Source organism: Meleagris gallopavo, chromosome 23 (assembly GCF_905368555.1).
Source record: "Meleagris gallopavo chromosome 23, MGAL_WU_HG_1.1, whole genome shotgun sequence".
NCBI lineage: Eukaryota > Metazoa > Chordata > Aves > Galliformes > Phasianidae > Meleagris > Meleagris gallopavo.
The window spans coordinates 2,353,626-2,381,481 of NC_139426.1; the positions used below are offsets into that span (position 1 = coordinate 2,353,626).

General features: G+C 45.6%; 1 protein-coding gene across 3 annotated transcripts; it reads right to left on the minus strand.

Annotated features, from left to right (window-relative positions):
• Window positions 1-2,072: 2,072 nt before the first annotated feature.
• On the minus strand, window positions 2,073-26,390 carry PUSL1 (pseudouridine synthase like 1). 3 transcript variants are annotated; one of them, XR_004161918.2, is made up of 9 exons: window positions 26,212-26,390; window positions 25,140-25,197; window positions 19,038-19,225; window positions 14,166-14,315; window positions 12,895-13,068; window positions 6,565-6,619; window positions 4,099-4,261; window positions 2,862-2,945; window positions 2,073-2,126 (listed from the first exon to the last, which is right to left on the minus strand). XR_004161918.2 is itself a non-coding variant. In XM_019622498.3 (8 exons), exons 1-8 carry the CDS (start codon window positions 26,268-26,270, stop codon window positions 2,914-2,916), a joined length of 879 nt encoding a protein of 292 aa, XP_019478043.1. In that variant the 5' UTR covers window positions 26,271-26,390; the 3' UTR covers window positions 2,804-2,913. The 3 variants fall into 3 exon arrangements, 2 of the variants coding, with proteins under 2 accessions (XP_019478043.1, XP_085098492.1); XM_019622498.3 differs by lacking the exon at window positions 2,073-2,126 and having other exon boundaries at window positions 2,804-2,945; XM_085242366.1 differs by lacking the exons at window positions 2,073-2,126; window positions 25,140-25,197; window positions 26,212-26,390 and adding an exon at window positions 23,700-23,891 and having other exon boundaries at window positions 2,804-2,945.
• Between the last annotated feature and the right edge of the window lie 1,466 nt (window positions 26,391-27,856).

Genomic DNA, 27,856 nt, shown 5'->3' on the forward strand with positions numbered 1-27,856 from the left:
AGTGATTTTTTCCAAATAGCACATGTTTATGTTATGGAGAAAAGCATCCCAAGGTTCTCTAACAGCTGCAACAAAATGTTTGTATGCTTCAAGCTAGATCAGACTGCCTAAAAACCAATACCCCTCAGCTCCCTGCAGGATGCCTACACGGCCTTACAGAGCCACAGAAGTTGTTTGCACCATGACACTACACTAATATTGTTTGCTGTAGGCTCTCTTGATCCCTTAAATCCCTCCTCATCTGGAGTAGGAGCTCACATTATGTCTTGTGTGCTGAGAGTGGAAACTGGGCAACTCTTGAGGCCTCAGCCAGGCAGAAACAGGTGAAGCTTGTGTAAAAACACTGACTGTACCTTGGTGCAGCCTGTCATGCACTCAAACCCACTGAAGCTGAACTACAGCAAAAGGAAGCAATAGGAAGAAAGAGAGGGGAAAAAAACCTGGAATCAGACATCCAATATTTCACATGTTGGTCTTTTGGCCATTTCAAAACAGTTAGATATGCTCTGTGTGACACCACCATGTATTGATCTGTTTGAAAAAGTTTTCATTCTCAATGAGAGGTAACAGAAGTGATGCAGACTGGGAGTAAGTTATTTTCCAGGCGTGTAGCCAAATTCATCTCTTACAATAATGCATGATTTCCTTACCTACCACTTTAAAGCAAGGAGTCTGACCAAATTCTACATCCAGCTTTGCTTCCCCACAGGTAATTTTCTCCAAGGAGGAGTGGGGAAGGGCAGGGGATATCCCTATTTACCTTCAAATATTTCCTATGAACAACTGAAAAACACCATTGTACTTCTGTGCAAATTACTTGATTTACAAAACTACAGCAAATCATACATCAAAGTTTACACCAGACTTTGAATTCATTAAATTAATAGGATTATCTTCATATAAAACCAAGCTTTTTTCTTTGAACCCTAAGTCAAGCATGAGGTTTTTCTGGTTTTGGCTTCAAAGCTGTCAAGCACTCAGAAAGACAGAATAGGCCTGTGTTGGATGCCCGAACTGATCCAATTGAAAGGAACTGGTAATGCAACAACAGAAGGAAAGGAACACCAAGCCCCTCCTGCTGAAAGCTAACACTCAAGTATTAGTGACAAAAACTAGTTCTCTGCTAAGTGCAGAGTCAGCCACCTCCAGCCCACTGTCTGGACAGTTAAATTGGGGTTGCTCAGCTAACAAGCCCATAAGCACAAAAGATTTTTTGACTGTAACCAGAACTTAGGAAACATCTGCAGAAAACAGCAGGTATTTTTGTACTGCGTTTATTAAAAACCTGCTGCAATACCTCAGCCTGCAGTAGGAGCTAGCTTGTCTGACACCTGAGAAACATTTCTCTTTGGTTCAGTTTTCTGCCCAACAAAGCTGCATAATAAATCAATCAGAAGGGTGACTTACCAGACCTCAGGCCATCACCTCACACAAAAGCTGCCTTCTCAGTGTCCCCATTTACAGCTACAAGGTCACTGCACGCTGTGAACACCAGAGCAAGCTGTGCTGATAGACCCACGGCAGAGCTCACCCACACTGCTCTGCAGAGAAACCACAGGAAGTGAAGAAGAAAGAAAAGCTGTCACTGCCATGCAGGCGCAGCATTTGCCCCGCCAGCAAGACGTTCCCTTACAGGACCAAGGTGAGGATGTAGCCTGTGGCCAGCAGCAGTGTGTGCTGTGGTTCCCTGCACGTATTTGCAGGCATCCTGCTCCCACACACAGCCACCTTCAGCCTGCTTGTCAGCCCCAGCAGAGCACAGCCCACCTCTGTGCCAGCGTTTCGGCCCAACGCTCTCACTTCCCTTCCCTTCAAGGGAAGGAAAAGCAAGACTGAACTGCTGTTCCCTGTCTGAAACAGGGCACGTGTTCAGGTTTGGATCACAAATGGACAAGTGCCATTGCTTGCCCTGAAAGCACATTACAACATCCATATACCTCTAGGTACCTATGCAGCAAGGCCCTACCAGGAAAAACACAAACACATACCATACTGGCATCACAGTGGCTTCAGTTCCCTTCTGTTAAAACTCCTCCAAAGTTCTGTCTTTGGAAATTGGTCCCCAAGCAAGTAAGAGTAACCAGAAGTTTCCTCCCTCTCCTTCTCATGTTGTCAAATGTTGGTCTCTGGAAACACAGTGAGGGGACAGACATCACTTCACATTGGGGAGCACTCAGAGATGGGCTGGGCTGGCCTGCAGCAGCACCAACCACTAAGCTCAGTCTCCCTGCTGAGAGCCTTAAGAGAGGTCAGGGAGGTGCTGCATCCCACCTGCACCTTCACCACCCACCCAGTGTGTGGAAGCTCCTCGATCCTTCAGGGTTATTAATATTCATCCTTCATTACCTGAATGCTTTGAATTGCCACATAACGAAGGACATCCCCTCACCAGATCAGCTACGATGAACTCTCAGCTCTCTAATTCTTCCCCTCTCACAGACAAAGGAGAGATTAATTCTGATGGTACCAGGCATTTGAGCTGCACGTGGCTTCCACTACAGGAAAGTATTTAAATTGGGTGCTGTTTCTTTAGAAGTCACAACTTTCATCCTCTTTCTTGTAACTCAGCATTCCAAGAACCGTTTTATAACCCAAACAGTGATTCTGGTGTCATTCATGATTAAAAAAAATAATACAACAACCCACGCACATTACCCGACACACGTGCTGTTACTTGGGCAAGCAGGCAAGATTAAAACAAAACAAAAACATGAGAAAACACATCAGGGGAAAAAAAAAAAAGTAATCTGAAAGCAGCATCATTCTTCATTTCCCCTTAGCAAACAAATGATGGGAAGATGCCTACAGTCAGTGATGTTTATTGAGACAAGACCATATATTGCATAAAGAGCTCTGCAAACCTCCATCCCATATCCACAACAACAGTCCTTTCAGACATGGCTGACAGAGCTGCTATTCTCCCCGGGCCACTGTTGTTTGCAAATCTGAGGGGGGAAAGAAAAAAAAGAAAACATTGATTTAGGAAAAAAGATGGCACTGAAAGCTCTTAAAGCCTGTGGTCTTCATTTCCTGCCTGGGCTCCCTCCCCACTGGCACAGGCAGCTCCACAGCCAGCATGAATAGGAAATGCACCACCATGGAGAAAGGCCCAAACCCACAAGCAGCAGCTGCCTCTTCATGGCCAGGCCAAGCGTTACGTTCAAGCTCCCTGCATCCTCATTGTTGCTTCCCTTTCCCTTCTGTCCTTAAGCCCCAGCGTGTGCACAGCTGCAGCAGGAGAGAGCATTCCCAAAGCCCACTGCAGGAGGTCTGTGCTCCGCCTGGGACAAGGCAGCCTGGAAGAGGCCTGCAGTGTGCTGGGAAGTCCTTTTTATGCACTGGAGTAACTGAGGACTAAAAGGGAGAAGAAGCATTTGTGGCTGTGGGAAGGATTACTGCTGAAACAAAGCAGGCAGCAAGTGCACAACTGAAAGCTGGCAGCACGACAGCAGCTCTCCCTCAGCACTGCAGCAGGAGAGATGTGTTACCCCATGGTAGGCAGCACATTCATCTCAGCAACAAGAGAAGGGACCATGGTTTTAATATTAGCACCTCCTGTAGCAATAAGGGAGCCAGGAAATAACTCGATGCCTCTGTCTTCTGCAGATTCTCAGTGATCTCATCAAAAGCAAGTGAACATGTTTATTGCTATAATTTTCATTGGTTCTCTTTAGTAAGACAGTAACACAGAGTTTGGTTTACAATCAAAGATATCTTTGTCTGCTCTCAACATCATTTTATCACATTCTGCCTGCGTTAAATTCCCTGCAATATTTAATACCCTCCATCCCTAACGAGAATACCAAACTTTGCTGATATCTTCTGCAAGTTTGCCTTTTTATTCTTATTTTCTAAGCTAAAAATCTTCACTGTTTATGATTTAGACACTGTTAAATTAAGAAAGCTAATATGTAAGCATGATTTCTCTTTCACTACCTTGCAAGTAAGAGGAAGAAATCTACCAGGAAAAAACTAACACTCATTTTCCATAGCAACTGCTGCAAATGGCACAAAAAGGAGGACTGTGGGGGCTTCTGTTCCTTTCAGTATGAGGCCTGACTCCCACAGACATAAAGTCACTGCCTGGCATTCCCTTACCTGCTTCATTATATTCCACTGATTTTAGGAAGAGTCCGGATGATGGAGCCATGGCAAATGGTGGAAAAGCCCTTGCATCCTTCATCTCCAGCAGCTCCTTTATATGATAAGGTGCCAACTTTCCCTGGCCAACTGCAACTAGAGCCCCAACCATTCTTCGGACCTGAAAAGACAGCATACAGCTTAGGAACTGCCCCTTGTAACATTTGAGAGGTTAAGAGTCCTGCACTTTGTATCAGCAGTGTTTGGCCTGGTGGAACAGCCCCTTCCCTCCCTACAACTGTGGGCACTAGGAAAACCAAGACCTGCAACACAATGTAACACAGCAATCTCCAGTTCCACTGCCTTGGAGCAGGCTTCTTCTCATCACAGGTGGGAAGAGAGCTGAGCAGAGATGGTTTCTATTTCAGAAGCAGCAGCAGCCACACGCTGCCTGTGGCAGGAAGCTCACTTGCTGCTGGGCGAGCTGGGCTCACACAACCTTAATGCACAAGCAACAATTTCCAGGTGGGGGCTATGTGGGGGCCAGAAGCAAAAGGAGAAAAAACAACAACACACCCAAGTGAGAAAGCCCACCAGCTAACTAACTCGTCAAACTGGCATTTTGAACACCTCCACATGTCACAGCTTCCCTCCCCTCCACACTGAGCAATTCCAAATCTACTGGGTTAGCACAAATTTCACACCCAGTGCTCACCTACTCTCACACCCTCGCACTTCAGCATCCTCCTGGCTGAAAGCCACCCTTCCCTGGGCTGCCCTCAAGCCATGGTGCTCTCACCACATCCTAGTGGCTTTTCCATGCCCACCAAACTGTCCCCCAGTCTCATGTGCACAAGTAGATCCTTGTGGAGGAGTCATGGCAAGCAGAGATGGGAAACTTAAATCAAGTACAGTGCTTAAAATAACATTTACAAAAGATTAAACCGAAGTCTACTAAACAACCTCATCAAGTTTATCCCCGTTAAAGGGCAAAGATATATTTATCCAAAGGTAGGCACTATTTTCACCTTCTTGCTTGGAGCCTAAGCTGCACTACATGGTGCCCAGAGCCTGCCTTGTAGCCATTCTGGTGTCGTGGAGAAGCAGCACAGATCAGTGTATGTTATGTTATCTGTCCCTCGCTAGGGGTCATTGCATGCTGTGACTTCAGCTTTGATGTCTCCACACTTGGAGTTAGCTGGTGTAAATCGGATGGGAGGCATCTGAAACAGCCTCGTGCTTGGTGCCTCCCCGCTGCTCCACGTCCTTCAGGGAGAAGATACACATACAGTTTCTGAGGCTGTTTAACCCTATTCCCTAATAAAAAACATCCAGATGGTGAAACTTAACATAGCAGCCATATGAGATGAATTCAGAGGTCCATCTAACCCAGTAAGCTCTCTGCTACGGAGTGCAGAAGCAGATGCTCAGGTCTGAGAGTGCAGGTTCACCGTGTACAGTCTGTTCCTGCTCCCCTGGCTTTCTAGCTAGCTCTGAGGCTGCTGCTGAAAGCCCCACTCACAGAGGGCACTGGGCTCAGCATTAGTGTGCAGAGAGAGAGAGCTACCAATGTCACTAAGCAGCATTTCCAGTCTAATGCGTTAAATGGGTTACCAGCATTTTCTCCTTGTCACAGGAGCATCTGATGAAGCAGATCCCTGCTATGTATCAAGCCTTCTCAAGCATGTTATCGTCCTTCCCCTGCTCATATCCAGACACCCACTGTCAGAGAGCTTACAGCACATTGCTTGGCACAGGATAAAAACAAATCTAGTTTGTCAAAACAGAATAAAAAATAACTGTTCCCACAAAATACCCCCTCTCTCTTCCAAAACAAGCCTTCCCATGCCTATTTTGTCTCCAGAGTGTGACTGTGCCTGGAGTAGGCAGACAGAACAGCCAATTGTTTCCTAATGAGGTGATCCATTAAGTTGTGGAGAGAGCTGTCTCCCTTGAGGACAGCAGCAAAAAACCCCACTGGAGTTATTTCAAAGCAAACCCAGCAGCAGGACAGAGGGAACGATCCTGCAGTCGTGCCTGCATAGCTGAATCAGGTCTTCCCATCTCTCCTTCATGCAACACTGAGAATTACCTCATGCTCCAAAGCCAGAAAGTAAAATTCCAGGCAGCCTTCACTGGGCCCAGTGCCATTCAGCAGAGCAAGAACATATGTCTCTTGGTTTTCACCACTCGGACTGCAAGGACAAAGACTGAGGAAAACAAAACTTTCCATCCTCCCACATGATTCTGTGACTTTGGTCATTCATTTCAGACACAAACCAAAGATAGTCTGGTTCTAGTGGATCAAACAATGAACGTGGAGCCTCGCTTCGCAGAGGCAAGGTTCCTGTGTGTCTCATGAAGCTATAGGAGCAGCTCTGCAACAGAGATGGCACTACAGATGGATGCAACACTGCCAAATCAATCGTGTTACAGTGATATTTGGGTTCTTGGAGATAAAGGGTGCACAGAGCAGAACAGTACCTGTCGGTAAAGAAATGATCTGCTCTTGAACTTCAGCTCCCAAAACTGCAGACCCCTACAGAGACAAACAAAAAAAGTGTTTAAAAATCACATCTCAAACGTGAGAATTTCTTACAAGAACAGCATAAGCCACAGGTGAGCACGAGCAGAACGAACAAGTAGCTGAGATCCATGTCTGCATTAAAGATCACTAATTAGAACTATAAACAGCCAATAGTTCTAGCTCAAATGCTGCTGTTTACCTTCGTTGGGAACAACTACATAGGTCAGCTATGGCTACATTGAAATAATTCATACATCTATAAGGGAGAAGTCACGTTAATGAGAAATAAAGAAACCTTTGTCAGAAAGGGAACAATGCAAGTGTATGAGAAAAGCAGATTTGTTGTCTTAAGGGTGAACAGAGCCACACGAAGCACACAGTGCACAAAGCCAGAGGCAATCATTTATTTACTGCTGGGATGGCACTGGAAGCAGAGCTGTCTGGGGACGAGTGTGGCCCAAGGCAGGCAAGAGGACACCATGGCCCACCCCATAATGCCCAAAAGCTTCAATTCCCAAAGAATCCTGCATAAAACAGGGGTCCATCTTTGCTCGGTGGCAGGGCAGCTGGCTGTGAAAACACCAATGCTGTGGCAGGGACTGTGTAGGTGAGCCCAGCTGTTTGGGTAAATGCTGTTCTATATGGGAAGAAAAGCTCTGACAGAAACATGGCGACAGATTTGGGCTCTCAGTTGCTTTGCCATTCATTCTGGGCACAAGTAACATTTTCTTCACTCAAATTTCAAGCATTTTAAAGGGAAATTTTACAGCAGTATCTGGTGGCTTAGTGCCACTGCTAAGCAGTGCTGAAGCATCAGCCTTTCCCTAAACCTCCCTGTGATAAAAAAATAATCAGTTTAAACAAACAGGATTTGGAACAAAAAAAGAGTTATCAATAAGAACACCTCCAGGACAGCTAAAGGAGATTAAGGAGCAACAATTCAGCTACAAATCTTCTGAAGCCTTCCGATGAAGAAGACGTTGGTAAGCACAAATTCTGCTTCAGCACTTCAAGGCCCAGCCTGCCAGATGGATCTCTGGGCTGTTGCAAAACACCATCCTGCAGTTAGAGCCTACATGAGGGCTGCTGGTTCAACAGCAGGGGCAGATGCTTGCTGAGATGTAAGCTACTTTGAGTCACTGACTGCCTCAAAGCCAACAAGCTGCTCTTTTAGAAGTGCAAACTGCAGAGAGAACACAGAGAATTAGCCTTTTTCCTGGGCACCACTGAAGTGCTCCAAACACCACCTCCGTTTAGGCAGAGGATACGTCTGCTGTGCTAAAGGAAAGCAAAGAGTTGAAATACCTGCAGACTGTCTGACCTGAACGGAGGAGGTAGCTCCAAGGAGGGGGTACAAGCTGCAAGATTCCTTACAAGACAAAATAGCCCTTAATGGTAGCATTATTTTTTAACAGCAGAGGTTTCAGCGCTTAAGAATGGTCTTTCTCTAGACATTTTTAAGAAGGAAGTGGCTGAGAACGTTACCACAAAGCCAGGCCAGCTCCCAGAGCTCAACCACCAGTCTCTGTTCTGGTCAGGAGATGGGTTTTGCTTAGCAAACAGAAAGCAAGGTGACAGCTGCACCGACATCCATGTGCTCTGCTGCTCTCAGGAGCAAAAAAACCTTTCCCAAAAGGGAAGAGATGTAGGCATGGTGAAGGAAGGATGGCAGAGGCCTTCTGAGGAGTGCTGGGTAAATCTGACCAGTGTCAGGGGCATAATGGGCACTCAAAGTAAGCTGGCAAATTCCAACCTGAAAACCGATTTCTCCTCTTCTTGCAATGAACTCTCCCCTGCCAGATGTTTTCCCCAGAACAACAGCTGGCAGAATTCCAGGAAAGATCAAATCCTGATGTGGACAGCAGAGCAGCAAATGTTTAAAAACCTGCTGCCAAAGTGGAGCTCTGCAATGTCAGCACTGCATCTCACCCAAGAGAAGCGCTTACCTCGTGTCAGGCTGAACTAAATGATTTGCCCTCAACAGCATTTCTGCCATCCCATAAATCATTCTGGACGTGACTGAACATTTCTAGCTCTGATGAAAGCTTTTCACTTGTCAAGTCGCAAACAACACCTATAAAAGCTCTAATTCCACCATGTGCACAGCCTGACAAAGACTATCCCTCTGTAACGGCCTCAGTCTTTTCCCATAGCATTTGTTCAGACCAAAACCTTTGCACGTTGATAACAGCATCCTTCAAGGAGAGAAGAGGAGAGCACTGAGGCACAGGAAGTGCTCAGCACTGGTATGAGCACCTCTCCATCCTGCAGCTCTTCTAGCAGCAGACACGTGGAGGGCTGCAAAAGCAAAGTCTGCAGGATGTGTAATTCAGTGCCATGATGGGGAGCAAGCAGGGAGTGCCCTGGGGATGTTACATTAAGGGTTCATAGTGAGAAAGGACTGCATTTTGTGCGTTGCTCAGATGAAGGCAACAAGGAGAAGAGAATTCAAAACCATCAGGATGGAGACTGAGCAGTGGGTATCTTGTGGCAGGGGGAAATAGTGCAGACAAAACAAGACTCTTGTAACCAACTGCAGCAACATCCATCATTCCACATCAGGGATGCTTGCAAAAAGGCTGCATCGATTGCCTCTGATCTGCATTTCACAACAGATCGGTCTCCTTTTCCACCACTCTCCCCACGCTGCCCCTTCCTTCACCACTGCCCACAGCAGGCTCAGGAACTCAAATCCAGACAGGGAAAATAGACTTTTGAGAAGCCAGCTGCCTTGCAAAGAATTCAGAATGTAAACCACCCCACAGCCTGCTCTGAGCAGCAGTTCTGGGGTAGCTGGAGGCTGACAGTAAGCAGAGCAGGAAGAAGCACAGGAATATTTGGGGATGGATGGATAGATACCACTGCATGAAAACATATCTTTTTCCCTTCTCCAAATCCATTGATGCAGATGTCATTATCCAGAAAGTTTAAAGGTGGTAACCAGTGTTCCCTACAAGGACAAGACTACTAAATAGTACTAAAAGTCTATAGATGTCCACACGCAAAACCTCTTTTCCTTTCTCTTGCCATGAGCCCAGTCGTGTGGGGCTCTGAAGACTTGAATCAGCTGTGGGAAAAGCACAGCTGCAACATATTTGGGGGAATCAGGACGGGCTGGGTTTGCTGGAAGCACCTGAGCATAAAGGTGGGGCCTAGAAGACAGCTCTGGAAATGGTGGAAGAAGATGAAGCAGGGACTGTGATTCACAGCCTGCTTGGGGCATCGGGGCAGGGTGAGCAGGAAGAGAGACTGTGACATTATCACCCTGGGGAGCAGCTGCAAGCTGTTTGCTCACAGGATTCACAGACAAGTTACTGCTTTTAGTCCTCCCTGTTGGGTATGTTGGTAAATGCAAAGGCAGCTCCTACCCCCAGATTCCTCTTTATGTCAGGAAATGACAATCCTTCCATCACTTACATATGGTTTGCTCTCCCTCTAGCAAGGGAGGATGTGGCACATAGACAGGTGTAGTGCTGGGCACGTGCACAAATACCCACCACATTACAGCCACGAGTCTGCTCAGCTCTTCAGCAGTGGTAAGAGACAGTTTGCATGCACTATCTCTAGCCAGGGTCCTCCTGCCTTGGGTGTCTCAAGCAGACACACTAAGCTACAAAAGATAGCTTGAGATACTTCAGGAAAGTATCTTGTAGACATCGAAAGAGAACAAAATGTTTTTCTTTGAGTGGGAAACTTTCTTTTTCTTGTCAATCTCACAAGGAATTCTGCTTACCAGCACAAATTCTGTCTGTCTTTTCCACTTAGCAGCAGCAGGCAGCACCTTGCAATGAATAATACATATTCAGCTAGAAAACAGGTGACAGCAATCACTCCCTGGGAATGGGGCTGAGGCTCTAAGCACATCCTCAGCATTAAAAAGCATTTTAGATGGATAGGACACTAACTCCACTTCCAGTGTTGCTGAGCAACTGAGTTTGACGGAAGGAATCATTTAAAAAGACAAGCAGTCAATTCAGAAGATTGGTTTAAGTTCAGAAAGGAAGGGAAGAATGCGAATGAAAAGCTGCATTATTTGACCAAGAAACCTTGCTTTATCATTCTGCAGATTCCTCCCTCTGAGGCAGAAAATAAAGCTCCTTAGACTTATTAAAAGCTTATAAATAGACTTTTATTTTTTTTTCTTGCTATCACAGCCTTTTCATTGCAGTGACTGTTCATTCTGCCACTGCAGGGAAGAAACACACATGCATTTCAGGCACTTGCTGTCTTACTTGCAGTATGGGCAAAAGCAAACACCAAGCTCCATGACTGCAGCTGTCCCCGTAGGGCGTTTTGCAGATTAGAACTAGGACACTGCAATAAACCAAACTCAGCCAAAGAAAAACACCCACTCAGCCTGTCACAAACACACCAACTCCAGAACTACTTTTTTTTTTTTCTTTAGATCAGAAAACTCATGGTTTTGGTTAAGGCTTTAATAACTAAAGAAGGACTGTAAGGGTGTTAGGTGCTGTTTAAATGCATCAAAACAAGGCTTCTCTAAGCCACCCCCTTCAACGTAGATGTTCTGAAAATCAATCAATATTGGCACATCAAAAAAATGACTTGTTACAAAACACAACTTTGGCTGCATGCGTCACCAAGCGAAAAAATGCTATCAGCAACAAGCTTGAAGCCTTTCATCCCATTTTTCGGTTTGCTCTCTCCTGTGAGCTGTTTTTGGCCTTGTGTGGGATGGGTTTATGCAGCAAGTTATGCAAGGAATGGTAAATTCTTTTTTTTTTTTTTTTTTTTTTAATAAAATTAAGGATGTAAAAAAGCTGATCTGTATCAAATCCCGGGGATGGGACAATCAACAACAGTAGGTCTGGATTTTGAAGATAACATGACCTGCATGCACTCACAGGTGATCTTGATGAGACCGTTAATGCTTATTTTCAGGCTAGCTCAGTGGCAAAGCACTGAGCTTACTTGTGTGGTGGTCAAGCTCTCCAACCAGCAGTGGCAGCCCAACAACAGACAGCAGGAATGCAGCCAGGTAACAGCACCCAACTTCCCTTCCAGCTCTCCTTTTCCAATGCAGGCAGTGTTTTAGCTGCAAATAAGCAGGAAGGAAGCGACCCATCTGGCACTCGCTGCCCATGTCCTTGTACTTGTACAGCACAGAGCTTCAGTGAATGTGCCATACCCAACTAGGTGGCTTTTTGTAATGCAGCTGTGTATTCACAGCACCAATACCGTGCAAAGAAACCATGAATCAGACAAAATGCCTTTTTCCTCCTGACCCTGAATAGGGAGACTGAGAGGAACTGAAAGACCAGAGCTAGTCAGAGCATACAGATCTCTCTCTGTTTTTGCAGTTCCCTTCTGGCTTTTATCCTACACTATTGCTGGCAAAACACACCATCCTAGGACAAGGGGGGAGAGAAAGAACAGGCTATTTGCAAACTGAAATGAGGCTCAGCTGAACCTTGAAGCATGGCCCTTACTGTTGCAAATTGGTCAGTAAATATTCAAACCTAGTGAGGAGGAAACTGCAAAGAAAAAGGTTTTCTATTATTTGGAAACGAGGAAAATGTAGTTTGGAGACAGACAATAGCAATGTCTGCTTTCAAGCTGGAAAACAACAGCCATGTTTCTCTGAAAGAATCCAGCATGAAAGCAGGGGCCATGTTCAGATGATAAATACATGGGATCTTTCTGGGGGGGAAAAAAAAACAACTTTCAGTTTCTGCTAAAGAGAGACAATACATCCAGCCACTTCATTTCAATACTTGCAAGATCTGGCCCTGAAAGAACCTGACACACAGCAGTCTTTTGTTTATGTACTGACTGAGGAATATTGAATTTTCTTTCATCAGCATCCCCCAGGACGGCAGCAGGAGTTACTGATGTGAACTGAGAGGATATGCGTAGCTACAGCAGTGCCCTAGGTGTTGGGTGAGTTATTTTGCCTCCTATTTGCAGCCTCTAGGCAAAGCTAAGACAGAGGCAGGAAAGAAAATAAAAATCCCATCCCCTGGCAGTGCTGATCTTCAGCATCACGCAGGAACTGCTGTGCCAGGTTTCTGACATCCTGCCTTACTGCACAAACAACTGGGCCAGCTTCCCTGCCCTCATCCTTGCTCATCTTTCTCCCTGAGGTCATCAGGAGAAGGAAAGAAATATCCTTCCCAAACCGTCTCTAGGCAGAACCCTGCTGAGATTGTGAGGGCCATGCAGTAAGAGGGGGTCAGTTCTCAGCACAGCCCTGGAAAGCAGCTTTTCTGACAAAGCAAGCGCTAGGTGATCAGGGCAGGTCCTCAGCTGAGTATCTAGGCTCTCACCTGTATTCATAGTGGTGGGATAGGAAACCAGAAGAGGGTTGGATGTCTGCCTGTAGGATGGTTTTGACTGGAGACCGAAATGGCGTTTCAGAGTTCAGTGAACAAAAAGTGCTGAAGTCGTGAGTTCCCAGCAGGAACTGTGCTGCATCCTGCATGGCAGGCACGTTGAGGTAGCTGAAAAGGAAAGGAGCATTAAGTGGGACTGAATATGTTATGTGGGTCAAATTCCAATTAATTGATAGAGGCCTAATCTGAGCATGCAGATAGAACGTGGCAGCATTGTGAATGATGGAGTTTTTCCTGCAAGAGCCCAAACCACAAACCAAGATGCCAAATGACCTGAGGTCTAAAGGTGCTCAAAGCCCCAGGCTAGGTGAGGGGTTGGCAGGCACACATTTTTTCACAAAGCTTTATCCTGCTGTTCTGCTTAATATGGTTGAATTCAAAATAGCTTTATGGCTAGAGTGGAGGAAAAGAGGAACAAAATGCTTTGCAGTACCTTGTAAACACAAAAAGGTGTTGCCAGGTAAGAAAATATCAAACACCATGATGGTGAAAAACTCCAGTGTTCTTGAATGTATATTTATCTCAGTACAACCTTGTCTAAAGGGCAATAACTAATTTTCTTCTGGGGTCTGTTTTTTATTTTCTTGCCCGCTATTAATGATGTCTTAAGTGCTTTTAAGAATACACATGAATGCTGAGCTAGATGCACCAGTTTGTTACTGTAGGGTTGCTCAGTCATTGGCTCTCACTTATTATTCAAACATAAAAGCATTCAGTCAGGGACTGAGAGCAAAGATTTACATGCAGCCATCACCAGAAACAGGATGAGGAAAAGAAAAAAACTGCCAGCCTTCGTTGTGACTGCCTTCTTTGTATGGTCACACCTAAAGCTGTGACATCTGCCACGTGATGCATTTCTGCCTGCATCGTTTGAGAGCGTTGTCCCTTCAGCCAGCTGTCAGAATGGGTTTGCTGTATGAACTGGCAAGGTTATCTGAGGAAATGCTCGTTGTTTCCATGCAGGGCACACGGAGTTGTTCACGGATGTGGCCCAGAGCCACTGAGTACTTCAGCACGTTAACAACAGCTACAGCTGACTGTACAATTAAGAACTGTCTCAGGCCTCACTGAATGTAACTCAGTGCAGCTCCATCGTTCAGTATCTCCAGTATGATGTGGGAATCTGGTTTCACGTGTGGAAATTACCCCTCTTCCAAATACCAAGCCCTTGCAGAGCTGCCCAGAGACGTATGAAAGACACTCACCCTCCAGTGGGAGCCCAGCACAGATCCCTCTCAAACACTGGTATTTCAGAATGGTGGGTGCAGCCCATCAACAGCCGATAAATGTAAGTTCTTGACAGCGCAGAGAAACGTGCGTGGAAATTGTTGGTCACTCGATAGGCACTCAAGATGCTGTTATGACAGAAGAGAATGAGAGAGACAGGAATGCCATGCACTAGTTCCAGAACTTTTGCTGGTCTCCGTATAGGTGGAATTAAAACATGCAATGGATTCTTTACTTAGGCTGTGTTCTAAACCCACACACTTCCTAGCAATCTCACTGTTGGAACTCTTAGCATCCTGAGCCAAACTTCCAGCCAATAATCAACTTTGGCTGCCATCAGTTTTCTCTTCAGCTGTATGCTGTGTTCTGGTTCCTGCTCTCAGGGATGGCACCGTTAAAGAGCCTGCATTATTCCCACACACAGCTGGGTGCAAAGCCACACGTGTACGTACACGTTCTTTGAAATATTCATGTGCATGTACAAATGTGAATCACTTGAGGGAAAGTTTTGCAAAAACAAACAAGCAAGACAATGTTTGAGGTTTCCTGAGATCCTCAGGATGAAATGTATCTCACATATGGAGAATATTATGCTGTGCTAGCTCATGACCCACTTTTCAGTGGCTGTTGCAAATGTCAAATGTGTTTTTCACAAAAACTCTTACCAGTTCTTTTGTGGTATCCCTGTTATGCTAGGAGAATGGAGAAAATAGCCATTATTCCTCCTTTTACCAAAGCAGCTGTAGAAATAATTCCCTTTGGACTTTTTCATCCACTACCTTCTTTAGCAGGAAAACCAAAAGGAGAGGGCTGGTCTCCTTTGAGCCCTGTAAGAAAACATTTCCTTTCCAGTGACTCTTACCCAGACATGCTGATGGCCAAGGTAACATTTTTTCAGAGATCTAACTGAATCCACAGCCATAAAGGGACTTTCTCCGTGGAATTTGACAGGCACACAAATACTTACTCTGTCCCTGCTCTAGGCTCGCCAACAAGAAACTAGTTATTGCAGCATCATTCCCAAGTTGATGAGTTCTTCCAGACTATTTGCTTGGCTCACAACTGCCCTAATGCAGCTGTGAAACACTGACTCAAAGGACAGAGTGTGTTTGTGCTTGCCTTCAAAGGCATACTGGCCAGACCTAGAGCCCTCAAGTCTGCAGGACAGCGTCAACTGAGGTGGAAGAGATGCAATGTGGATGATAAAACCAGATGTCCCAACCACAACAACCATCAAAAAAGGCTTTCAGTGCACTATTTTCATGGTGATTTTTTTTTTTTTTTCCCCTCAGGTTTTGTATCACCTATATTAAGCAACAAAAAAACAGCCATCTTCCTGTTTCGCTGGTCAGACTTGTCACAAAGACAGGTCTGTGGCACCACTTTTTCTGGTGGTGATTGATCCAGTTCTAATGATAAACTGGTAAGAAGAGGGAAGAAACCCAGCAGATTTAATGAGCCTGTAAGAGAGGTCTCATAGCCTGGGCGTTCTTATTTTTCCTGATACTCATGAATCACTTTCTTGAACAAGCATCCATCTGCAAATACTAGAATACAATCAGACATTCTAAGGCTTCCTATCTGTTTCACCTTAGCCTTGCTGCATCCACAAGAAGGGCTGCCATCACTCCGTGTGTGTAGACAGACAGGACTTCGCACTGAAAACCATCTGTGAATTACTCTGTTACAAGAATAAGCCCAAACCCTCTTGTAGAGCCATGACCCCAGATAAGAGCATGAAGGACTTCCCAATGACGGAGACCTGCATACCCAACGCAGCACTCTGTGCTCGCTCCTAAAGGCAGCCATGCAGTTCATTGCAGCAGATGGAAATAGTTGAAAGTAGGTCACTTCCCTCCCACCTCCCCCCACAACCTCCAAGATTTTGCCACGGCAATGGAAATAAAGGAGCATCCCACCTAGACTGCTTCTGTCTGGATACAGCAGAACAGGTATCCCCCCATTTCACACATGCAGATGATGGCTGTAGGGAATGGCTATGCCCACTCATTTTCCATTGGCACTGGGCAGTTAACTCAAGAAGCAGCTTGCTAGGCTGCCAAACGCTCCTATTGCCTTCTATAAAAGCAAAGAAATGCCTGGTATCCCTAAGTGAGGGATAGCTTAGTAGACAGGAGGTTGCAAAGGTTGGCAGAGGGGAAACAAACTTCTCTCAGGCAAGGGAAAAAGCAGAGCTTTCTTGTATTTCTGCACATCCCCAGAGCACTGCAACTGATTTGAAGATGGCAGTTTTTGCTGGATTTTATTTTCCCATAGTCCAGAGTTGTGGTTTGTCATCATCCTGCTGGGGGCATCCAGCAAGGAGGTGCTGTCTCAGAGGTATTCTCTCGCTGCAGACACTGCCTCAGAGGATGCCTCTCATCAGAAAGTAGTTTTCCTTCTGTCATGTGCCCCTCTGGTTTTGGAGCTTTGTAAACAGAGGAGAAAGGATGCAGAGCAGCCAAAAAATTTGATACCATTTGGGACCGAATAATAGATAAAGCTATTTATTTACTTTTAAAAGGTTGGTGCTGCAGGGAGTTTTGTCAGCCTGAGCGCCTCTGGCTCACACCTCTTCACTGCAAAGGCTCAGACCACAGAAGAAGAAATCAAAGCTGAGCCACAGGCCTCTGCAAAGATTTGCAATAACAAGCTCAGAAGACCGCTTCACTGTTATAAACTCCCATCAGAAATGCAAACTACATCCTCCAGCCTGCAATGGAGTTTGAACCTAGGACCTCCGGCGTCTTCTAAACACAGTAATATAATTAAGTGTTCCATTTATTTTCCTCTGTCTACACATCTCCACAAGCATTTCATCTCCCTTGAGCTTCTCCTGTTAACACTTAAGTGATTTTTATTAAATAACCATCCTTTTATAAACTCCCATAGAACAATTCTTTCAGAAAAGCCCATTTATACTCAGATGATTCTTCACTGTAGACATCCTTTCTTGTCTCTTCTGGTAGATGCAATTGCTATCTTGGGCTCTTTCTAGCTGGGAGTCTCTTATTCCACCAGTTCTTCAAACATACCACATTTCAAGCCTTGTTAACGTCTCCTTTTTAACAAGACTGCTGGTAAATAAAGACTGAGAGCATTCTTCAGCTTTTTGGCAGTGTAACCTTTACCAAATTGGTGGAAACCAATTTGCAGGAGGTGGGATGAATCCCAGATCTGCCTTGTTGCCACCCAGACAGCTTTTATGGAGCACTTACCAAACTGAAACCAGAAACAGAAGGCAAGAATCTACTTTACTACTCTATCCCTACTTACACGATGGCAATGTCCTCCTCAAGTTACCCATCTGCAGAATACACTCTGATCTTTGCAGACAAGATCCTTTCAAAAATGCTTTGCAAATGTAAAAGACAGATCATTTCCTAGAAGAGACCCATCGTGCAGCAAAGCTACAAAGAAGATCATTATTGCTAGTGGTACAGCCAGCCAGTTTGGAATCTGGTCTCCTTTTCAAGCTCTATCAACAACGAGTTCTCACAAAGATATCTCTCTCCATCACCCCCTGCTTGCAACCACATGAAAGTGGTGGGTTTTCCATCCAGCATTAGGAGAGAATTCTTGGCAAAGTAATATTTACAGAGGGAGGGGTTGGCTGCTGATCCATTTAGACTCATGCCTGTCACCAAGCTTCTTAATGGAAAGCAGCTGAGCCATTTGTAAAGGGTTCAGATTAAGGGAAGAGGGAGAAGTAGAGCTGGCTGCATCCTGGTAAACTCAGAGTGTCTAATGATGAGGACTGTGGTCAGGCACGCAGCTAAGGCCAGTGAACACCCTCAACAGCACAGGGCACGTCACAGCTTCAGCCAACCCACAGTCTCTCTTCAATTTTCACAGCATCTGGGACCTGCACAAAGGACCTCCTGGGAGAAAAAGAAATGTCACCATTCAGATCTCCCTCCTCAGCCACCAAACTGTTCGGGTTCCTGCACATCTAGAGCTGGGTTCACTGTTCCCCAGGCCACAGAGAATCCGAGTCTTCCCTTGCAAAATGAAGGACAGATTCAGGCATGATGTCAGCCCTCAAATCCCAGGCCTTGCTGCGTTGGCATTTGGGTCAGGCCCTGTTTCACAAAGAGGAGATTAGAAAATAAAGCAGACTGGGTGAAGTGGGAAGGGGGAGGGTGCTTCACAGTCAGGCTGCTATTCTTACAAAAATCCCTTCATTGGGTGGGGAGGGATTTGCTTTTTTGTCCTGGGTTCTTGCTCTGGCATGGGGAATTTGCCTCCATAATCTTCCTTTATGCTCATGCCACCAAACTGCAGTAACATGAAAGAGAGCAACAGGGTGCTCTGAATAATTACCAATTGGCCTCTTGCATCCAACTTCTGTTGCTCATCCAAACACTTCCTACAAATCAGCCATCTTCTTGTACAACACACTGAAGTGCCCTGGCACACTGCTCCTTAGGGTACTGCCCAGAGAGCCATGTCTGTGTGCAACAAATGCTGTACAGACAAGGACAGTCTGTGCCTTCAACTGCTTTTAGTTCATACAAAGACAAAGTAACACAAGAAAGAGTAGAGAGCAGCTCTCTCTGGTCATTTACATGACTACATTTACAACTGCATAGGATAAAAAGGACTGTTAATCAACCACACTGAGCAAAATCAATCCAGTTTTGTTACAGCAGTATTAAACTGGAGCTCTTGATGCAACTTCTCTGAATCACAGCATGAGGTAGCCTTGGTGTAGCTGGGAAGGGAAGAGTGGACTCTGCTAACACTAACAGCAATTTTATTTCATGGGTGAAGATGGGAGATGGTTGCTACATTTTTCCCCTTTCTCAAACAAGAAGAAAATAAAGGATTTTGACTTGCCACCAACTCACCGGATTGGCTCAGGCTTCAAGTGATGATTCAGACAACCAATGAGCATTTTCTCTTGAAAAGCTGGCTTCCCTGGTGCCCTCTGGATGTCAAGGTGAGCAGAGTTGCAGAGCGCATGGACACCGCTGTCTGTCCGGCTGGAGATGTGGAACTTGATGGGAACAACAGGTTTTAGGTTCTGTGCTGCCTTCTGCAATCCAACGTGAGACAGAACCATGAACAGGAAACTCAAGAGCTCTCTAGGAAAAAATGCCCTCCTCCTTGCTAAATACATCATGCCTCCTTACTGTTTCCAGAGAAGTAATAGGGAATTTTACTGTGAGCTGAAGAGATGGATGGGGGTGGGCCTGTTGACTTCTGCTAGTAATATTTGGCTTCTCACCTTCTGTCCCAGAATCATTTTAAAGAGAACATCCAATGTGCCACATCAGCTTAAAACATCCATATAAAACATACATAAAATATATAAAACATATATAAAACAAAGTGAAAAATATTTACCTCCCTGTCCTTCGCTTTATAGAATTGGGCAGAAGTAAAGAGAACAGAGAATCCCTAATTTAAATCCAGACACAACCCCTGCATCTGACTGCCAAGAACTGCATTCAGGCTGCATCAGAAGCAGGTAACAGCAGCACAGTGCATGCTCTTAGCTCCAGAACTCAGACAGAAACAGCACATGGATGTCAGAGTGACTTTACAGCTAAGAGGCCTGATGGAGCTCAGGCTGCAGCCTTTTGTTCCATTGCAGGCCAAAATGGTGTAAAATACAGCAGCTTATTGCTGCTGGCAGAATTTTTTTCCCATCCACAACAGGAGCAGGGCTACAGAGGGCAACGTGCTTCCATCAGTTGTTCAGAACAGAGGAGGAGTCGGGGGACCAGATGAGAAGTAGCACAGCACTGATGTAATGCATTTATTGGTCCCACTGAGAAACAGAAACAGATCAGAGAACCAAGGCATAGCTCTAATAGAACACAGCATTGGAGGAGCTGATGCTGAGCCATCCCAGCAGGTATAAATAACCACAAGGATGGAAAGAGATGCTAACAGAGATAATTAGATGCTACATGTTTAAGGGTCTCAGATCAGTCCACATTTAGCAAAGCCAGGGTGGACTTTGGTAAGGGGCAAACTCTGCTTGGGATTCTAGTAACTTACTAAAGCAATGTTAAAACCACAGCAGGTCTTCCATACAGTAAGGTTTAGAAGTAAGTTACTGCACCTGCAAAATACAGTTTTTGTCTTTGTGAGGACAGGCCCTTAATGTAATTTATTATGGTGTATGAATGAAGTCTATCTGAACAACTGATGAAAAAAAGAGCAGGAAACCAGACGAATGACTGGAAATTTCCTTCTCTCTCTCTCATCTTCCCTCCTGAGTGGTGAACCCAGTAGTGGTCTTTATTACATTTCAATTTGGTACCAAGAGTCAATAAAGCTTGAATTGCTGACTCACAAATGCCTTCCAGATTCCTACAACTTGAGCAGACAGGATTCTGGGCTCTCAGAAACATATCATTATAAAGTACAGAGAGGCAAGAAAAAATGTAACTGAGCTGCAGGGGAAGGCTTAGGAAACAGAACAGAAATGACCCTAGACTTTTCCCCTTCCTAATCCTTCTATTTGGAGTTCACATATGGTTACAATTAACAATAAAAATCTTTATTTATCACCCTTAAGCAGAGAGAAGCAGACAGAAATTAAGTAAGTTTTATGCAGCAGACCATGTCTCGTGCCTCGACACTTTGTCTTTAAGCAGAAGCTGTATTTTAAGAGAAAAAAAATCTGCAAATATATATTAGTATTTTGCAGACTCCTCTCTTTCCCCAGCCTCCCCCTCCTTTTGCCAGGCACAAATCAGCCAGTGTGAGCATAGCTGAGTGGAACAGAGGGAGAGAGGGCAGGAGAGAACATCGTCCTTTCTTGCTATGGGGAAGCTGGAGAAGTGTGGATACAGCACTCCTGCAGATCCCCACGCTGCATTCTATTTCACACACCACATCTGAACAAAGCTGGAGAATAGGAAACACTGAAAAGTTTGGGTTTCTTGTCTGCCAAAAGGGTTAAGCTGTTTTGGAGAGCTGACCGGAGAGGAAGAGAGGGTCGAAGGCTCCAAGGCAAACCTGATTGTTTCCCTGCTCAAGCCACTGAATCCCACAGAAGCAAAGGACCAAATGACAGGTCCACCAAAGCTGTATTTTCACAGCTGCCTTTCTCCTACCTCCCAGGCACAGCTCTCTGGAGAGATATTTGTGCTGGGTATGCAAGGAGAAACGTAATCACCATCAACAACAAATCTCAGCCTGTGAATGCTGAAAGCTTCGTCTGGGGGCTCTCCCCCCAGCCCAGCAGGCATGCAGTTGATAATAGAGTCCACTACCAACTGCTGCCTCCATTTAAATATTTAAATTAAATATTCCATTTAAAGCCTACCCTAATTAATCTCTTTGCAAAGAGAATTTCTGAACTGCTGAACTTCTTCATGGGCAATTCACTAATGACCCCTTCACCTATGCATATGTCTCATATCTGCACCATCCAGATGGCCTTTGAGCCTATAGACATCTGTTACCTTCCTCCACTGGTTCCTATATGCTCTAATCCATTAATACAACCCACGCTGATCTGCAAAAAGGATGCATTATTTACATTTAGTAATTGCTTGAATGGCAACCTGCCCTTTCAGAGGAAGGAAGGGAAATAAAAGAGCCCCTACAAGAAGCAGGCCTTTCATCCAAGGAGCTCCCAAGGCTTTACTGCTGTTAATTCTGACCCTTACACTGTTGGGTGTCATCTATGGATTCCAATGGGGGAAAAGTGGGACAGTTAGTTAAGCAATTTACCCATGGGTGCTCAGCTAAAAAGTAGTAGAGGAGATAAAGGAATCGAGGAGCTGTGTTCTCTTATGTCCTCAAAGTTCACAGGTCTCTGTTCCCTTCTTTAGGCCACACAGCATGCCAGCGTTCTGCTAGGCAGGTTACAAACACTGGAACCTTGACTTAACACGTGCTGGAGGCACAGATCTCACTCATTTTCATGATGTCTCTACTTCTAGAGTCACAGTTGTTCCAGATGATCATATTTCTGGAGCAGCAACCAGAATCCCTGGGTGTTTCTCTATACTTCTAATACTCTCCATACCAGTAATGCAGAGGAAAGCATTGCTTGCATTTAGTAGGTCTGTGCTGCTAACAGGTTTTGTTCACTAAGCACTTCCATATTTTGAATCCCACTGAAATTTCCATTGTTGTGTGCCAGAATGATATGAATCCACATTCCAGATTTCTCTTATTACTCACAACCCCGTTCTCTTTTCCCTCTGTACAAATGTTGGAGAGGCAAGATGAAGAACAGGCCTGTCAGTACACACCGGCTACGTCTGGGAAGCAAAAATTCACCCACGTATCTCCCTGAAGTCTAAATAAAAAATGTTCAAGATGCTCAGCCACAAAAGACCCTTGCAGAGCATCTGGGAGCTACAGAAGGAACCCGTCAAGTCAATTGTAGATGGATATGTTCATGAGACAAACATGCAGTAGGAGTATTTTGGAAAGGTGTCTATTGCTCTTCCACAGCAGCTGGATTGCTTATTGGTGTTGTCATTGGAAGACACCTCCAATGGCATCAGATGCACAGACACAAAGGATTGCATTGCACTGCTGGAGATGGTGCACAATTTACAAAGTGCTGTGTTCTAATAAATAATAATGCAGGAGCTTCTGGTTGCAACCTTACTGACTCAGTGGGCATTATGTCAACTGAAACTAATTAAGAATCTAACTCCTTCCCAGAGGAAGAGAGAAAAGCTGCAGAGAAAACAAGGAAGAAGATGAGAAAGCGGCTTCTGCTGGAAAAAAGGCTTTCCAAAGCAACCTCCCAGGCTGCTAGAATTATTATCCAAACAGGTGATGAAGTTAACAGTTCTTTGGGTCAATTTTCCCATCGCTCCTTGTATGGGGACTGTTGAGTCATGGCCTGAACCACTGACTGAGCACCTGAAGAAAGGACCTCATCAGCCCTGGGAGCACAGGTGAAGGCAATTCAGTGGTGTGATCAGAAGGGTTGGAGCCTGGCTGCACCTCTCTTAAACTTCATTTAAGGGCTGACTGCCACAGGGGAAGGATCTCTGGCTGGAGATCCCTCCCTTGTGGAGTTTTCCCTGCAGGCCTAGGTCTTCATAGATGGGAGAGTCCTTTTCTTTTGTAATACCTACCATTCCTTTGCTATTATGCTCCTGTATTGCTCTTCCAATGCATTAATTAATCTTTCTGATTGTAGCATTTTTCCTCCTTTTTTTTTTTTTTTTTCCTGAAGGAAAGAAGCTGTACCAAAGCTGTTTTACATAGCACAGAGTCTGTCTGTGTTCTCCTTCTCCCCCTTTTTCTTTCATGAGGAATAATATCTGGACTTAACACACAGCTGCTGGCCAAAGCAGAGCTTCATGCAGGAAGGTGAGTTTTAGACTGCGTTATCTAGCACAATGGGAAACAAGATGCTCAGGAGGTGGTTCAAACCAAATATGAAAGGGAACTTAATTCTGTAGATCCTACCAGGCCTTGCATATGGTGCCTGGTAGCACAAGGAAGAGCTATTCACTTCAGCAAAAGGTGCTACACAGGAGATTCTCATTTTCAGGAGGGACACTTGTAAGAATTCTTACTGGAGTGTGGAGTCCTACAGCACGTGCACGTTTCTCCTCGTTGGAAGGAGCCAAGTCAGCAGTCTCAAACATCCCATTTTGGGAAAGCAAGGTCTGGAATTCTGGCTTGGCCTCATCACTAGCAAGCTGGGCTTCCAATTATTTTAGGACAAATAGATTGTCTCCAAGAAGGAAAATTTCTGTCTGCAAAGGTCATCCCTGTCAAATACAAATTAAAAAGCTCCTTCTAATACCTGCATTTGTCAAGGAGATAACACAAGTTTCTATTTCTTCCATGCAGTTCCAAGACTCTGCTATACAGAGAACTGAGAACTACAGAACCATTTGTGTCCTCTGTGATAGATGTGGTGACAAATGGCTGCAGCCAGGCTTTCTGCTCAGCCACAGCTCTACCTTCTCACCTAGAGAGCTGCATGTCCTGCTCACAAACCAGTTCATTACACTTCTAAGGACACCAGCTGTTGATACATGAAGTCTACACTTCACAGGTTATTTGCTTGCCTGTAACTGCAAACAAAACAGATGTCTGAACATACGCAGAACGGAACAAGGATCTCATTACAGATTTAATCTTGCTCTTCCCTTCACTTGCCTTCCTGGCTTTGGACATGAGTGTTATGAAGCTGCACAGAAATGGAGGAAGGAAGATAAATTCCTACAGGCCCCAGAAGTTTTCTATTAAACTTGCTTTAAGACATCCCATGTGGTTCTAATAGATGCAGCCCTGCTCAGCAGTGCCCAGCATCAATACCACCACATGAAAGCAAAGCACATATCCCAGAACTGGCCAGCGAAATGCTGATACTGTGAAAAGACAACACCAAGTAAGTTTATCTTTTTTCTTCTCTTTGTCTTTTTTTTTCCCTTCTTTCCCTTTAATCACCCATCCTACCCATTCCCTTCTTAAAACAAAGTTACTTGGATAACACAAAACAACTGCTGGGCTCATCCAAAGTCCGGCGCCTGAGGCTGAGACACTGGATGGTTCAGAGCATTTTAGATAAATGAGATAGAAAGTCCTTTGGGGCTCTTCTTTCAAGATCTGCACAATATTTATACACTTTCTCCACAATGGTCTCAGGCAAGAAGCCATACAAATACATCCTGAAAATTCCTCTTCAAGCCATAATTCATCACACTTTCCTTCTGCAGACTAAGCAAGGATCCTCACCCTCACTCAGTAAACACAGGCATAGCTGGAAACGTCTTGGCCATGCTCAGAGCTTTTGGGTGGGATATTTTGGCCCAATTCTTCTACCTGCCTACCAGTACCATTCCTAAAGCACTTGGACACTCAATAAGAACATTTGTATACTGCTGAATAGTTATGTTCTAAACAATCAGTGTAAAAATAATATGTATTCTCTATAATATCCATAGCTAAAACAGTGTGAGTAGAGAAGTTTCATTTTAATGTCAATACGATTAGCAAAAACGTACCTCCAAATAATTCTGGACTCCAACCCCTGACTGCTCAGCTGAGGTATGCATGACCCCACTGCAGAGGAAAGCAGATACAGCAGTTACTGAGACATATCAAGACTGCGTTTTCTACCCCATGTCTTGACAGAGAGCCCACCAGAAGTTACTTGGGGACAATCACTGAACTGCTTGCTGCTGAGTGACCTTTTCATACGACTCACAGGGACGTGACACTGGGAGAACAGACAAGAAAACAGCCGCATGGTTGCATGCAAGAAACAAAAATCATCATTTAAATGCTACTCTATGTACCAGCCCTTCAGATGGAGGCTGACAGGCTGGGAAGATGAATAAAATTGCCCTGGATGAGAGTATGCAGGTAAAACATTTTCAAGCCCAATCTGAAATGCCATTTGCGGGATCCTTTATTGTGGACACGGTGGATGTGAAAGCTGCAAAGACCCAATTAGTGCTCAGCTTCTTTCCTTGCTCCAGGAGTCACAGCCGTTCACAAACAGTTCAGAAGTGCTGAGAGATGTCCTGAGGCCAAACCTGGCCCACTCGCAACCACGCTGAATAACTGAGGCCAGAGCCCACAAGGAAATAAACCGTACCCTGAAAAATAAGCGTGGGTTTTGGCATGCGATGGTGTTATTCTGCAGAACCCTCGTGTAGATAGGCATATTGGGGCTGCACAAGTTCTCCCACAGTCTCTTTGTCACGTAAACAAGCACAGCCACCTATGTGGGATGTTTAAGCCTGGGGAAAGCAGTGCAATGGAGCAGTTTGGCTCTGTCTCCAGAGCAGTGATAGCATCCGAGTCACTCAGAGCCCAGAGAGCCAATGCAGCGAATAACACCGCGGCTGTGCTGCTATCACCAGTCTGCCCTTCTCTCCGTTCTTTCCTGTCTTTTACCCATTTTCCGTGCTTCCTGTCCTACCCAACACCACGAAGCACAGCCCACACTCAGCACACGACCTATCCCTACCCCAAACCCTCACACACACCCATTTTTACCTATCTCCTCCATGCAACTCCCCTCCCTCCCCCGGATCTAACAACGCAGGGTCGACTTCTAACCGCACCTACCTATATTTAGTGCCCCAGTACTGAAAGAACACTAAGTATCGGGTTTTGGGAGAAACCATCTTTGCTGCGCTACGGGCTCAGCACGGAGGCGGAGCGGGGCCGGCTTCCCCTCAGCGGCCCTCCCAGCACCGCCCGCTTCCGCTGCGCGGCCATGGCTGCGCTGTGTGGAAGGGGTCGAGCCGAGGAGCTGCCACAGCCGTATCCGGGCTCCATGGATTTCAGCTTTGAAAGGAATGGCAAGTCGCAGTCGCTGATCTTGTGCGTGCAGCAACACCCCCGTGTCGTCATCGGTACTGGAAGAGCAAAGGGAAACGCGTTGATTTGATGGAAGCAGGTGGAACAGAAGCCAGCAGAGGTCACCTTGCCCATTCTGCACTGATGGGCTGAGCTGAGCCTCCTGTGTCCCTCAGAACCCTCCACCACTTTAATGTTAAATCGTGTCAGACTGTTAACATGCACAGCATCCTTCCAAAGCACAGCGGACAAGTGAATCACAGAATGAGAGAATGGCCAGGATTGGAACCTCTGCCCCCTGCAACCCCCCTGCCACATGCAGGGCCACCAACCTCCACCCCTCCCAGGAGGGCCCCATCCAACCTGGCCTTGAACACCTCCAGGAATGGACGGGGCATCCACAGCCTCTCTGGGCAGCTGTTCCAGCACCTCACCACACTCATAGTAAAGAACTTCCCCCTGACATCCAAGCTAAATCTTCTCTCCCTCAACTTAAAATCATTTCTCCTTGTCCTGCTGTTATCTACCCTTTCAAAGAATTGACTCCCCTCCTGTTTATAGGCTCCCTTTAGGTACTGAAAGGCTGCAAATGGAGCAAGGCTGGATCCTTAGACAGAGCCAGAGCCTGGCCTGGAGGCAGCTCATAGCGGCAGTCAGTGTGGACGTGGCATGGAGCATCTTCCTCCCCCTTGGTTTGTCCTGGATCTGTCCGTGGCTGAGGTGATGCCTTGATATGCTGTGACATTGAGACACCCCTGACCCTGGTGTTGCTGTGAGCTGTGGGTTTAGTTCAGGTGCTCGTTAAACAGAATGCATTTGGGTAGAGATTTACACTCAGGGCACTTCTCAGTCTTAAATTCAGCGATTGGTGTGGTCCGTGCAGTTCTTCTGCCTGTGGTGAGTGATGGGTGGAGGAGCCAACCAAGCTTGCTGTAATTAGTATCATTTATCTGTGCCACATGACACTGCTGTGTCCGGTAGCAAATGTGATCTGTTCCCCTGGACCTGCAGGCCCAGATGTCCTTCCTTGAGTGATTACATTGGCTTCAGTGGAGTTACTGCAGATTTACTGCATGGCTGATGGCAGCAGCAAATCCACTGTGTACGGAAAATTAAAAACTAGATTAAGCAGTAACAGGATTGATGCCAATCCTTTTGACACTAATGGCAGGGAATTGCTGCGTGCCTCCTCTACAGGTCGATTTTTTTTTTTTTCCCTCAGCTGTGGCCACAACCCCGTGGCAACCTGAAGGTTGGGCTGTGCTTCTAGCTGCTGAATTAATGCGGAGACCTGAGGGGATGATCAGGGTCTGAATCATAGAATCACAGGATGGCTGGGGTTGGAAGGGGCCTTAAAGCCCACACAATCCCAACCCCTGCCGTGGGCTGGATGCTGGATGAACTCCATTCA